The sequence below is a fragment of the Empidonax traillii genome, unplaced genomic scaffold (assembly GCF_003031625.1).
Source record: "Empidonax traillii isolate 1590-97213 ecotype Southwest subspecies unplaced genomic scaffold, ASM303162v1 scaffold920:size239203, whole genome shotgun sequence".
In the NCBI taxonomy this organism is placed as follows: domain Eukaryota; kingdom Metazoa; phylum Chordata; class Aves; order Passeriformes; family Tyrannidae; genus Empidonax; species Empidonax traillii.
This window is the reverse complement of record NW_020956113.1, coordinates 6,655-20,141: the sequence shown is the minus strand read 5'-3', so window position 1 is coordinate 20,141 and position 13,487 is coordinate 6,655. Positions and strand designations below refer to the sequence as shown.

General features: G+C 46.4%; 1 protein-coding gene across 2 annotated transcripts in view; it reads right to left on the bottom strand.

The window, feature by feature from the left end:
* Positions 1-732: 732 nt before the first annotated feature.
* Positions 733-13,487, bottom strand: part of PRPF40A (pre-mRNA processing factor 40 homolog A) — a 17,007-nt gene continuing 4,252 nt past the window's right edge. Inside the window, exons 7-25 of one of the 2 annotated variants that reach the window (XM_027902915.1) lie at positions 12,645-12,765; positions 11,761-11,785; positions 10,702-10,998; positions 9,522-9,630; positions 9,295-9,359; positions 8,569-8,733; positions 8,217-8,325; positions 7,600-7,750; positions 7,377-7,510; positions 6,885-6,999; positions 6,356-6,447; positions 6,115-6,231; positions 5,412-5,549; positions 4,698-4,793; positions 3,426-3,512; positions 3,228-3,324; positions 3,067-3,128; positions 2,020-2,148; positions 733-1,721 (exon numbers count right to left, since the gene is read on the bottom strand). In XM_027902915.1, the coding sequence (XP_027758716.1) occupies positions 1,629-1,721; positions 2,020-2,148; positions 3,067-3,128; positions 3,228-3,324; positions 3,426-3,512; positions 4,698-4,793; positions 5,412-5,549; positions 6,115-6,231; positions 6,356-6,447; positions 6,885-6,999; positions 7,377-7,510; positions 7,600-7,750; positions 8,217-8,325; positions 8,569-8,733; positions 9,295-9,359; positions 9,522-9,630; positions 10,702-10,998; positions 11,761-11,785; positions 12,645-12,765 (2,202 nt within the window). In that variant the 3' untranslated portion in view covers positions 733-1,628. Of the gene's footprint in view, positions 1,722-2,019; positions 2,149-3,066; positions 3,325-3,425; positions 3,513-4,697; positions 4,794-5,411; positions 5,550-6,114; positions 6,232-6,355; positions 6,448-6,884; positions 7,000-7,376; positions 7,511-7,599; positions 7,751-8,216; positions 8,326-8,568; positions 8,734-9,294; positions 9,360-9,521; positions 9,631-10,701; positions 10,999-11,760; positions 11,786-12,644; positions 12,766-13,487 lie in introns of both variants that reach the window. The other variant, XM_027902914.1, reaches the window with a different exon arrangement.

Below are 13,487 nucleotides of genomic sequence, written 5' to 3'. Positions count from 1 at the left end.
GGGAGTGATGAGCTCAGTCCAAGGGGAACACCGGGATTGGGATGGGCTCTGCTCTGAACATCCCAAATCACCCCAGGAAAAATCCCAAATTATCCCAAGAAAAAACCTGAATCATCCCAGGAAGAGTCCTGAATCATCTCAGGAAAAATCCTAAATCATCCCTGGGAAAAAAATCCCAAATCATCCCAGGAAAAATCCCAAAGCGCCCTGGGAAAAAACCCAAATCATCCCAGGAAAAATTCTCAAATCATCCTAGGAAAAATCCCAAATCATCCCAGGAGAACACCCTAACCATCCCAGGAAAAAAAAATCCCAAATCACCCCATAAAAAATTCTCAAATCATCCTAGGAAAAATCCTAAATCATCCCAGGAAAAACCCTGAATCATCTCAGGGAAAAAATCCCAGTTGACCCCACACAAAACCCCAAATCATCCCAGGAAAAATCCCAAATCATCCCAAGTAAAATGGTTTCAGGTTCCTGCCTTTTCCACCTGAAATGCCGATTCCACTCTCAGGGTGTTCCCAAGGAGTCTGAGCCACGAGACCACCCCAGCAAGAGAATTCCCTGGATGAATCCACCAGCAAGTTATGGAAAGCAGGGAAATCCAGGCTGGGAAGGAGCTGAGCTGCTCCTGTTCCCCTGCTGGGATTTGGGAGGGATGAGGATGTGAATCCAACCCAGGATTGCCCCGGGCTGGGGGGAGCACGGCCAGGACAGAGACCCACCAGGCAGGGTACAAGACAAGGTTTAATCATCAATAAAAATGTACAAAAATATTCCAAGGAGAGCAGGTTCCCAATTTTCTCCCCGAGCAGGGTGGGGGCACCTTCCTGGACACGCAGGGGGTTGGAAAACAGGGCTGGAATTGCCTCCTCCTCCCTGCTCTGGGCCGGGCAGGGACATTCTGCAGCAGGTTCTTAAGGCAACACATGGAAATCGGGGTCAAATTTGTTTTATTCCTAAATTTTCCGAAGGTGGAGGTACAGGAGGAGATAGAGGTGGAGATAAGCGCTGAGGGAACGCCCACGGCTGGGCCGGGGCGGGATTTGGGAATGAGGGGGTTGTGTCACACACACACCCCCTCTGCTGGCGCTGCAGCCACATTCCCGTTCACATTCCCAGGGTTATTTACTGGGAAAGCTCGCTCCGAGCCGGTGCTCGGACCACAATCAGTCAAGTCTTGGACAAACTCCTCACTGCGACCGAGAACAATCCCAAAATCTGGGGGTTTGCAGGACAGATCAGGACGTGGATTCGTTGCTCCCGTTGCCTTCCCAGAAAAAGGCACCCAACCAGATCCCTCCGGTGAATTAAACCATAAGAAAGTAAATTAAGACCCTTTTCCAAAGCTGAAATGGCTCTGCCCAGCAGCCCAGTGTTATTCCCTGGCCAGGAAGGTGCACAGGCTCCCCTGGGCTTGGGGACACACCCATCCCACCCCAGAGCTCCAGCTGTGCCCTGGGAATTCCACACCTTTTCTCCATTTGCTGCTGATAGGGACTGACTGGGGTGATGTGGGACAAACTAAAAGCCGCTGTCATTCCAGCCGTGGAAGGGGGGCCGAGGCCCCTCCACGCTCTGCTGGGTTGGGATGCCATGTAAACATTTTTGGTATAAATAATTTGTCATTGATCTTCATCCAGTTGTTCCAACAGAGTCCTCCTCTGCTTCTCCAGCTCCCCCTCGCTCAGCTCGCTGCCCGACGTGTCCCAGTTCCCCTGCGGAGACAACCGGGAACGTGGTCAGGATGGGCATTCCAGGGGGTTGGACCCTCTGGAGGTGCCATCTGTGCTCAGTGGGACCCTCAGAAAGGGCACAGACACAGCTGGGCAGTGCAGGGCGCAGGTGGCTGCTCCGTGTCACGCTCAGGATCCCCCAAACCCCAATTATTTGGGAGTGGGAAACACCTCTGAGATCACCGAGTCCCACCCGTGCCCACCGTTCCAGCTGTGCCCTTGGAGCCCATTCCTGGAGCTGCCCCCCATCCCACCCTGAGCTCGGGGGAGCAGAGCTTACAGAATCTTTGCCAGGCCGTTTCTTGGTGGGGGATTTGTGTTTGGACTCGGATCTCTGCCTGCCCCGCTCCTTCTCACTGTCCCTCTCCTTCTTGTCCTTCTCTCGCTCCAGATCCGACTCCGGGGAATCCTGGGGAAGCAAACGGGGACATGCTGAGTATCAGTGTTGAAGATGCTCAATATTCATTTACAGAATAAGCACAGGCAGAAAAGTCTGACCTTATTTTATGGGATCCCAGAATGGTGTGGTTGGAAGGGACATCAAGAATCATCTCCTTCCACCCCTGCCATGGGCAGGGACACCTTCCACTGGCCCAGGGTGCTCCAACCTGGCCTTGGACACTTCCAGGGATCCAGGGGCAGCCACAGCTTCTCTGCCCACCCTCCCTCGCAATATCCAACCTGAATTTCCCCTCTTCACTGGATCTGTTCAATCCAGCCCCTGGAAACTGCTCAAAGCAGTTCCTAATTAAACACAGAAATAAATAACCCAAAAACATCACTGGAGTGGCTTGGAAAGAGGAGGAGGAAGGTTTGTTCAAGGCACAACTTCCACCATTTCCAGTGTAAAGGTGGGACGTGCTGGATGTCCCCCAGCTCATCTCTGTGCACAGCTGCCAGTCATTCCATGAAATCTCTGGAAGTGGTGAGCTCTGGAAAACGTTTTTTTTCTGGCTTTAACTGTTACAAACCCCACTCTCTGACCTCAGGTGATACAGGTTAAAAGCTCTTGATTCAGAGCTTCTGACACATCCCTGACACTCAGGCAGGCACCAGGACCGGCTGGGATTCTTCCCACAGCAACAGAGAACACCAGGATTTGCCAGGATAAACAGCAAATCCCAGGTTTTTAGTAGAGCCCTTCACATCTCACAAATTTAGCAGTGGTTTAATATCAGGATTAATATAACAGAGGTATTACGTTGGCAACACCCTCCTCCAGCCTGACCCCACTCCCCAGGCAAGTTTTTTTCCCTGGAAAAATCCCGCCTGGATGAGTGAAAGCAGCGCCAGGCTGGCCACAGGATCTGAACTGAACGGCACTTACAGACTTGTGTCTCCTCTTCTTGCTCTTCTTCTTGTGCTTTTTGGACTTCTTGTAACTCCTCTCTGCAGGCAGGGACAACAAAAACACGTCAGTGAGGTGATGAAGACAAGGCAACCCAAGTGGGAATGAGGATTCCAAAGCCATCCAACCCCACCCCGTACCGGATTCCGCGCTGGACGAGCGCTCGGACACCGAGCGGGATTCCGAGCGCTGCCGCTTCTTCTTGGAGTGGCTGTCGTCGTCCTCGGACTCGGAGCCCTTGGGATGCAAACCCAGGGGAATGATTACAACTGGCACCAGGGCCAGGAGCCACGGGGAGCCGTGGCAAGGGGGGGAGCAGGGCCCCAGGGAACACTTACGGAGCGGGAACGGGAGCGTTTCCGGTGATGCTTTTTGGACTTCTTCGAGTGTTTCTTGGTCTTCGAGTGGTGGTGCTGGCACTCGTGCTGTGGGACAGGAGAGGGGGTCAGCACGGCATTCCACATGGGCTGGGCTGGAGAGGACCCTAAAGGTCACCCAGTTCCAGCCCCAACACCTCCCACCAGCCCAGGGTGCTCCAGCCTGGCCTTGGACACTCCCAGGGATCCAGGGGCAGCCACAGCTTCTCTGCCCAACCTGTGCCAGGGCCTGCCCACCCTCCCAGCCAGCAATTCCTTCCCAATATCCACCCTAAATTCCCCCTTTTTCAGTTGGAAGCCATTCCCTGTGTCCTGTCTCTGCAGTTCCTGGAGAACAGTCCCCAGGAGCCCCTTCAGACACCCCCACCCCATCAGCCACCTCAGGACAACCCCAAGAAACTGGAACCATGTTCCTGACCCTCCACAAAGCTGGGACAGGTTAAACCCCCCCCAGTCACACATTTACTGCCAAAACCCCCAAAAATGGGCACTAATGCAAAATTAGAGCAGCAACAAAAGCCCCCAGGAGCAAGGAAACACACATGGATGCACAGGGTTTGGTACCTGGATCCAGTTTAAAGCTGGCCTAAAACCCACACCTAGCCTTGCCAAATTTCCAGTTGTCAAATCAAAGCATTTAAAGCCCAATTTCTGACAAACTGCAGCAAATGAAATAAAAACCCCCAAAAAGCAAGGGCTGAAAAATGAAATCTCATATTGTCACTTTACTGAACAGCAGCTCAAGTACTGCTCCAGCCCGGCCTAAAATTAAGGATGGAACTAAACTGCATCATTTCTTTTGCTCATCAGCAAGAAAACTGGCCACAGTTAAAAAAAAAAGAAATCATGACTGAAGAGCTCAGTGTGTTCTGGGAGTCCCTGATCTGTAGGGAATAAAACCCTGGACAAATTTAGTTTCAATTTCATCTTGTTTCCTACAAAATCCGACCCACAAATTTCCTAAAACAAACCAGGAAATGTTCGTGTCAACTCCAGAAATTCTTGAAGCAGCAGATTAAGAGAACAATTATTTCTCAAAAAAATGCAGGAAGTTTCTCCAGTTGCTCACTTGAAGATGAGGTTTTATATCCATCACTTTTAGGTAACCCCCAATGTAACACAAATCAGCAAAGTCCTGTTAAATCCTTCCCCTTCCCACCCAATTTAGGAGGAATAGGATTTTTTTTAAAATATATATTCTCTAATGAAGGAAAAAAATAAATTAGTAATTACCTCTAGCACATATAAGAAGTCTTTAAATATCCTTTTCCTTTCAGACTCCAGGGTGATGTCTTCAAATGCTGGTTCCTTCACAAACCTGTCCCTGATCTGCCAGAGGAACAGCAAAGGAATTCCAGTAGCAAACAGAGCCATTCAGAAATAAAACCAGTAACACCAGTAAAGGGTTTGGGGTCCAGGGTTTAGGCCCAGGCATTAAGTTAGGGTTGGGTTTAGGGGTCAGCACGGGCAAGCAGCAGGATGGGGAACCCATCTGGGAATTCTTTCCTGAGGAAGGGACCATTAGGGCTAGGGTTTGGGTTAGGGGTTAGGAGGCAGCAGGCTGTTGAATCCCTTTGGGAATTGTTTCCTGAGGAAGGGCCCACACTCACATCCTCCCAGACAGTGCTCAGCTCCATGTGGATGCAGGGTTAGGGTCAGGGTTAGGGTTAGGGGTCAGCACTAGCAGTAGCAGGCAGTTGAATCCATTTGGGAATTGTTTCCTAAGGAAGGGGCCGTTAGGGTTTAGGATTAGGATTAAGATTAGGGGTTAGGGTTAGGGGTTGGCATTAGGAGGCTGCTGAATCCACGTGGGAATTCTCCCCTGAGGAAGGGCCCACACTCACATCCTCTCCCACCACATCCAGCTCCACGTGGGGTGTAGGGTGAGGGTTAGGGGGCTGCTGAATCCCTGTGGGAATTGTTTCCCGAGGAAGGGCCCACACTCACATCCTCCCAGACAGCGTCCAGCTCGATGGGGGGGGCTGCCTGTTTCAACATGCTCTTGAAGGCCGACTCCTTCCGCTTCATCTTCCGAGCCTCCTCCTTCTCCCGCTCCCGCTCCCGCGCCTCGGCCTTCTCCAGCAGCTGCAGCAAGGAATGTTCAGAGACATCAGAGGGCAAGGGGAATAACCCACTTTAATGGGATTTATGGAAAGCCAGTCCACCTCTGGAGTTGTCTGTCATTGTGATTTATAATAATTATTAATCAGTGATGTAATTCCAAAGCAGGGAACGGCCGTTCCCGAGGATCTAAACCAGAGTTAATTAATCCTGCAAGGCAGAACTCCAGGAACACACACACAGATCGTGAGATCAGTTATGTGTAAATGAGGGAACCTGACTCAGTTCCTACCCCAGAACTCCCTAAGTTGGAATGGTGATGGTTTGAATTAAGATCCACCTCTGCCATAACTCAGTATAAGCATCTCCCCAAATTCTCATAGAAGCAGGCAGAGCAATACAGTGAAAATAAATGTTAATTCTTGTTTGGACATGAGATTTCTTACCCTAAAATAAACGTTAATTCTTGTTTAGCAGGAGATTTCATACCCTAAGTCTTCAAACTATTAATAATGCATATTAAAATATACAGTATAATTACTGATCCATATCAATCTCCATTATAATTCTGGTATCCATGAACACTTACGCTGTTGAAAGCCAGTTTGATATTTCCTGCATCCAAAGTGGTGGCTCTTTTGGTGGAGCTGATGACTGTGACAAAATCCTCAAAGGAAGTGTTCACCTCCACCACAAATCCTTTATCCTGGAAGGAAAGGGAGTCAGGAATTCCATCAGTGCTGCTGTGAAATCCCAGCTCCCAGCACCAAAAGGTTCCCTCCAAGGGTGGATTTGGTATCCAAAGGAACCAAATGCTGGGATTTCCTCACCTTTAGGATGTCTTTGATGATCTTCTTCTCATCGTGGTAACGAGCTTTGAGGTCCTCCACGTAGAACTTGAACAGGTCCAGGGCTGTGGATCCTGAGGGGAGGGTTGGAGAAGTCACAGGGCGGCTCTGAGCAAACATCTGCACTCCTCAGGGAGTTCTCAGATGGTTTTGATTTATTTTGGATTCTTTATATTTTTTAGATATTAGGTTTCTAAAGAAACGTTTAGATTTTCTTACTTTTTTTTTGTTTTCTTTAGATTTTTTTCAGTTTCTCAGATATTTATTTAAATCTCTTCAGTCATTTACGTATCATTTTCTAAAATGTTTTAAGTATATTTTGAAGACATCTAGGCTTGTTTATTTTTTTCATTTTGCTTTCAATTTAATATCTTTTCAGGTGTGTTTTTATTATTTTTCCTCCATTTTTTTTCCAAGGCTTTTTTTTTTTTTAGATTTTAAGATTTAAAAAAAAAAAAAAAAATTAAGCTGTTTTTTAGTTATTTCAAAAGCCCCAAACCCCTCCTCTTACCAGGCTGGCCCAGCATGCTGGTGAATCTGATGTCAGAGCTGATGGCTGGGTACAGCTCCATCCAGGAGGACATGGAATGCAACTGCCCGTGCTCGTGCAGCTCGTCCAGGAACAGCTGCCAAAAACAACCAAAACAGGCAATTTCCCACCACTCCCCACACATTTCCTTGTTTATCAGCTGGGATGGCTCACCCTGATAACTGGAATTCCACTTTTGCTCAAATACAGCTGAAAAATCACATTTTTTATTGTTTCTTCCCACCCTACTCCACTATTTTACTACATTCCAGTTGCACTTCCTTCTCCATCCTCATCTATTTCCTCTTATTTTCCCCAACTCTTGGAGCTTCCTGGCAAGCAGGTGCATTCCAGAGCAGCGAAAATGCTACCAAACCTCACACCTGAGGCACAAAAACACCCTTAGAAATAAAAAAAAAAAAAAAAAACACATATGACATATTTAGGACAGAATCCTAAATAAATCCCACTCACCTGGAAGGATTCCCTGTTTTTCCTCTGCCTCCTCCTTTCTCTCAGCAAACTTTTCTGCTTTTCCTCTTCCTCCTCTTTTTCCAAGGCCCGGATATGTTCCTCAAAGCAGATCAGGGCATCCTCCTTGTCCATGTCTGGCAAGAGAACGGAACGATAAGGGCAACGATCGGGTGATTTCTTCCCGTTCCCTCTCCCAGAGGGATCCCCCAGCCTGTGGACTCACTCTGCAGCTCCTCATCCTCTGCAAACGTGGGGTTGTCCATCAGGTACTGCTGGGCCTCCGACCACGTGGTGCAGTAGGTGACGTTGGCCATGTTATCCAGGATGTTCTTCAGGGCCTCCCAGTTCCTCTTCCGTAACTGCTTGGCTTGTTCCTGAGGAGAAAACACGGGGATCAGGGTGGGAAATCCGAGGCTGTGTGGACAGAAAGACACGGCACCAAGTTTGCTCCAGGAAAACTCAGAATTCAGCTTTTATTTACAGAGAATTCCAGAGTGGTTTGGGTTGGGAGGGACCTTAAAGCCCATCCAGTCCCATGGGCAGGGACACCTTCCACTGGCCTCATCCAACCCTGCCTTGGACCGACACAATTTTTACATGTTATTATTGTTTCAGTGATTCAGAGCAGCTCAGAAATATAAATAACCTTTTAATTTATTCAAATCATCCCAAATATTAAACATCTGGCAAAGCCAGCAGGAATTGCTCTCCATAAAAACAAAGACCTTTCAGAGAAACTGCTCTTTGTCTGCCACAACCCTCAAACCAGGGGTTCATCTGGTGAACTTGAGAGGTTTAAATTAATGTAGGGATAATGAGATAAATGAAGAGGGAAGTTACCTTCTCCTTCTTGGACAGGAAGAACAAGACATCCTCATAGATCTCCAGCCGATCCCGCTCGGAGATGGCGTTCCACACTTCCATCTCCCCAAACATCTGCTCAGCTTTTCTGTGCCAAGGCAAAGCACCCCAACATTTATTACTCCATCCCATCACCCCACTACGTCAATAAACTGTTAGGAGCAGGAACACTTTTGTGGGACGTGTCCCTGATTTTCCCCCTTGGGATTTTACTTCTGTGACACCTTTTTTCTCTTTTATAAACCCAGGGGAAGAGTTTAAAATTAAAGCTGATGCCACGGCCCATCCTCTCCTGCCAGCAGGACTCTCATCCTGTGCCAGCACCCCTTACTTGTATCTGGTGGTGGATGTCATCTTCTCGTGGTTCTCCAGGAAGCGCTGGAAGGATTCTTTGGCTTCTTTGTACTTGGATCTCGCCTCTTCTTTCTCCTCCTTTTCTGTCTGAACTTTGTAGGCATTAAAAGCTTGCTTCTTCTCACTTAGTTTTGCCAGAGCACTTCAGGGCAGAGAGAAAGAGAAGAATCATGTCATTTAGATAAAGAAAAACAAACCCAAAGAACCAAAAGGCAGCAGATCTGAACAGTCCAGATTCTGAGACAAAATTAAACATAATCTAAGTGTCCAGTCACCGCCATCACTCCCTCAGGATTAGTGGAAGATCATTTAAAAAAGCAGCACTTTCTAATTAATAAAAGCAGTTAACAATAAAACACGAGTTACTATTGTGCTGCATTTACACATTTCACATTAAAATAATATTCTAATCACAGTTATCATCCACTTATCTGCCAGTGTTTGTAGCAGCCACTCATTTCCAAAGTAACCTAGAGAGTCTTCAGCTCCATCACTACGAACGTGTACTTTTATTCCAAAAAAATGGATATAAAGAGCAGAAAACACCAACTACCACATCTTTCCCAAAGGAAAAGTTCAGCCCAGGACTTGCATTTCTTTATGTAGGGAAGGAACAAAGGCACCAATATCCCTAACTTTTGATTGCCCAACTGCCTGAAGCGGTGTCTGTGGAGGACTGGAGGAGGAAAGAGCTGTGCAGTACCTGTATCTGGGATCATTGATGATCATTTTCATCGCTTGCTCCCAAGAAGCATTGGATGGGACTCGCTGGGAAGGCAAGAAATCATGGATTAATCACCTTTGGAATCAACATTCCACTACGAAATTCCTTAAAACACAGGCCTTAGGTAAAAAAAAAAAAAAAAAAAAAAAAACCTGGCAAAGGCAGGGTTTGTAGCTCAATAAAACATTAAGAATTGCCCCAAATACCTTTTCTTTTAACAGCTCTTTAAATGCTTGTTTTGCCTCTTCCTTTGTGTTCCAGGTGTAGGTTTTTTTCACTGGTTGGGCATCGTCGTCCTCCTTCTTTGCAGCAGCACTAGAAACAAAAGGTCATTTTATTATTTAAGTCTTATTTATTAAGTCAGAACCACTGAAGAGTCCTAAATGACTATTACCACATAGAATGAGCTTTTTAAAACAGCAGCTCAAAGTCAAACACTGATAAATCCAGTTTGGACGTGGCTTTTCCCCACAGGCACCACATAGAGCTCATCAAAAAAAAGCAAATTATTCCAGAACAATATTTCCCTGATGCAACTGGCTGCCTGCTCAAGGTATCTAGAAATGATTAATAAAAATATAATGCTGGAATTCAGCAGGAATATTCATATATTACATACGCCTAAAAATGTGCCTCCTTGTCCTTAATTATCTCCTGCTGTCTGCCAGCCCCCCTCAGCATTTCTTTTTTTTTGGCTGAATGATAAAAATCATAAGCCGTAATTCCCCACATAATCAATTCTTCATTATTAATTAAGAAAGGGTTCCACTTCTGCTGGAACAGGTGAACATCTATTTAGTGTTAAATTTTCTTCTACTGATAACCAGGTGCACAGATCTATGGAAAAGGATCACAATGGGTAAGTATGCAATGGGAAATTCTTACAGCTGTTGAAAAGTTTATGGAATGTTCATGTCACTGGTGCTCTGGAGGGTTTAAGAACTCTGGGAGAGGGCAGGCCAGGGGAGTTAATTTTCTAAAAATACATTTAGTAAATAACTTCCCCTCTTTCTTACACATTATTATTCTGCAGTGCCAGTGACTCACGCTCATGTTAAGGAGCCTGGTGATCCTCAGCTGAGGGTAAACCAGTTCCCAGGAGAAACAAAACTGCAGCAAAGCCATGTGGCTTCATAACTCATCATGCAGTGGTTTGGGCTGGAAGGGAACTTAAAGGTCATCTTGTTCCAACACCTTCCACCAGCCCAGGCTGCTCCAAGCCCTGGCTTTGGACACTTCCAGGGATCCAGGGGCAGCCACAGCTTCTCTGGGCAACCTGTGCCAGGGCCTGCCCACCCTCCCAGGGAAGGATTTCTCCCTCCTATCCAAGCTGAACCCACTTCCCTGGAGCTCCCACCATGCCCCCCGTGCCACAGCCCCACTCACTCTCCCGCTGCCTCCTGCTTGGCCGCGTCCTCGGTGCCGGTGGCCGTGTCCCCCGTCCCCTCCTGCGCTCCGGGGGCAGCGCTTCCCTGTCCCTGCTCCTCGGCCTGGGCTGTCCCAGCCCCCTCAGCATCCCCCCCGGCAGCAGCTGGAGCAGTTTCCCCCTCTGGAGCGGCTCCAGCAGGAGCGGCCGTGGCCGTGGGGGCGGTTTCGGCCGCGGGGGCGGCGCTGGCTCCGCTCGCCGTGTCCGTGGCTGCGGCCGGAGCTGCCGTGGCTGCACCGGAGTCCTCGGGCTTGGTGCTGGGGGGACAAAAACAGCCACTGTCACCCACCACCCTCCCAGGCAGGGGACACTCACGGTTTGACTAAGCTAAGGAAGGGAAGCAAGGGGGAAATCAGAGGGTTAGGGTGAGATAAAGGCTCTTGGAAAAGGGTTCAAGGCCCTCAGAAAAGGATTTTAAAGGCTCTCGGGAATGGGTTAAAAGCCCTCAGAGAAGAGTTTTTAAGGCCCTCAGAAAAGGGTTAAAGGCTCTCAGAAAAGGGTTTCAAAGGCTCTCAGAAAAGGGTTTTAAAGGTTCTCAGAAAATGGGTTTTAAAGCTCTCAGAAAAGGGTTAAAGGCTCTCAGAAAAGGGTTTTAAAGGCTCTCAGAAAAGGGTTTCAAAGGCCCTCAGTAAAGGGTTAAAGGCTCTCAGAAAAGGGTTTTAAAGGCTCTGAAAAAAGGGTTAAAGGTTCTCAGAAAAGGGTTCAGAGCCCTAAGAAAAGGGTTCAAGGCTCTCAGGAACGGGTTAAAAGCCCTCAGAAAAGGGTTCAAGGCTCTCAGAAAAGGTTTTTAAGGCTCTGAAAAAAGGGCTCAAGGTTCTCAGAGAAGGGTTCAATCTCAGTCATAGACACCCAGAATGCATTATTTGAGGTTAAACATGCATTATTTATGTACAAAATTTATATATTATTTATATGTATTGGAGTGAAAAGTTGCAAGGAGAATGTTTGAAGATTTCAAGAGGAGAGTCCATCTGCAAGCAACAGGCAAAAACCTCTGTAGCACAATATTAAAAACATACCTGTTTTCTTCAGCTTTAATCATTGCTGGAGGAGAAAAGGGAAAAGCAATTAAAATATAGCTTGGAAATAATTTATATGCACATGATAAAAATGTCCTGCAAGATAATTACTGATTTAATAAAGCACAGCTTTAAATTATTTTTGTTATTATCGACAATTTGATTATTTGTGCCCTTTAAAGAGTGAAATCCATTCAGACTCAACCAAACCCATTCAAGAAAAATTAGGGCATATGAAGAAAAACTTCCTGGTTTAAAATCACTATTTCAACTTTAAAAGAGGACTTCAATGAACAGAAAATCAGGACTATCAAACAGAATAAAAAAACCCAGAAGGAACTACCTAAATCACTGCTGTTAATTCTTTTTTAAACACTTATTTCTTTCTCAGTTGATTCTGCAGTTATTTTATCCCCTTACAATCCCAAATAAAACCATGGTAACAGTGAAAAATGGGAGCATCATATGACATTTGTATAAAACGAGTCACTGCTTTTATATATATATATATATATATATATATATATATATATATATATATATACACAGAAAGACAATATATTACCTATATATTAATATATCTATATATTACTTATATCTATAAAAAATGCCAATATTTTTGCCACTTGAGTTTCTCAAAATAATTACTGATCAAAATTAAAGCCAAAATGATACCTGAATAGAGCTTTACTTTTATACATATAAATATCTAAATATATAAGTAAATATATATATATACACACACTTAGATATTTATATATTTAATTGCTCCACAGACATCTCAGATGCATTAACTCTACTCCAAACAGTTTATTTCAGTAAAGAAGTCACTAACTGAGGTGTGACTGCTGTGCTTGGACACCTTTTTGTTTTGGTAACTTTACCTTCAAGATCCTCCAGCTCTTTGGGTTTGGCCCAGCGGGATTCCTTGGTTTGGGAATTGTAATAGTAAGGCTTCCCAGAGTCTGATTTATACTCTTTCCAGGGACACTTGGACAGCAGTTGCTAATGGAGAGAAAGCAAAACCAGAAATCAAATAAACAGCTTAGAAAAAGGAGGGAGAGGGACTTTTTATATGGGCAGAGTGACAGGACAAGGGGTGATGGCTTTAAACTGCCAGAGGGCAGGGAGAGATGGGATATTGGGAAGGAATTGCTGGCTGGGAGGGTGGGCAGGCCCTGGCACAGGTTGCCCAGAGAAGCTGTGGCTGCCCCTGGATCCCTGGAAGTGTCCAAGGCCAGGTTGGAGCACCCTGGGATAGTGGAAGGTGTCCCTGCCCAGGGCAGGGGGTGGAATGAGGTGAACTTTAAGGTCCCTTCCCCCCCAAACCATCCTGGGATTCTACATTACTTATCTAAATAACAAAGAATAACATTTTTAATAAGAAAAGATTATCTACAAATGAGGAAAAATGAAGAGTTTTTTCTACTGTGTAACACCAGCATAAGGAGCAGGACACAAACATTTTGGCAACATCTCTTCTTCCAAGGGTTTGCTCCCGCTGGGAAGTGAATCCCTTGGCAGAGCCATCCCCTAAGGGATGCTCAGAAATCCTTGTGTTCCCACCCCACCACCCAGGACAGTCATTGTAATCCCATAATCTGATCTGAAGTCACCTCAGCAGGTGTTTTGAGATCATCTGGCTTCTCCCACGTCGACTGCTTCGTCTCGGTGTTGTAGTAATAAGTTCTTCCATCGGGAGATTTGTGCTCTGTCCACGTGGATTT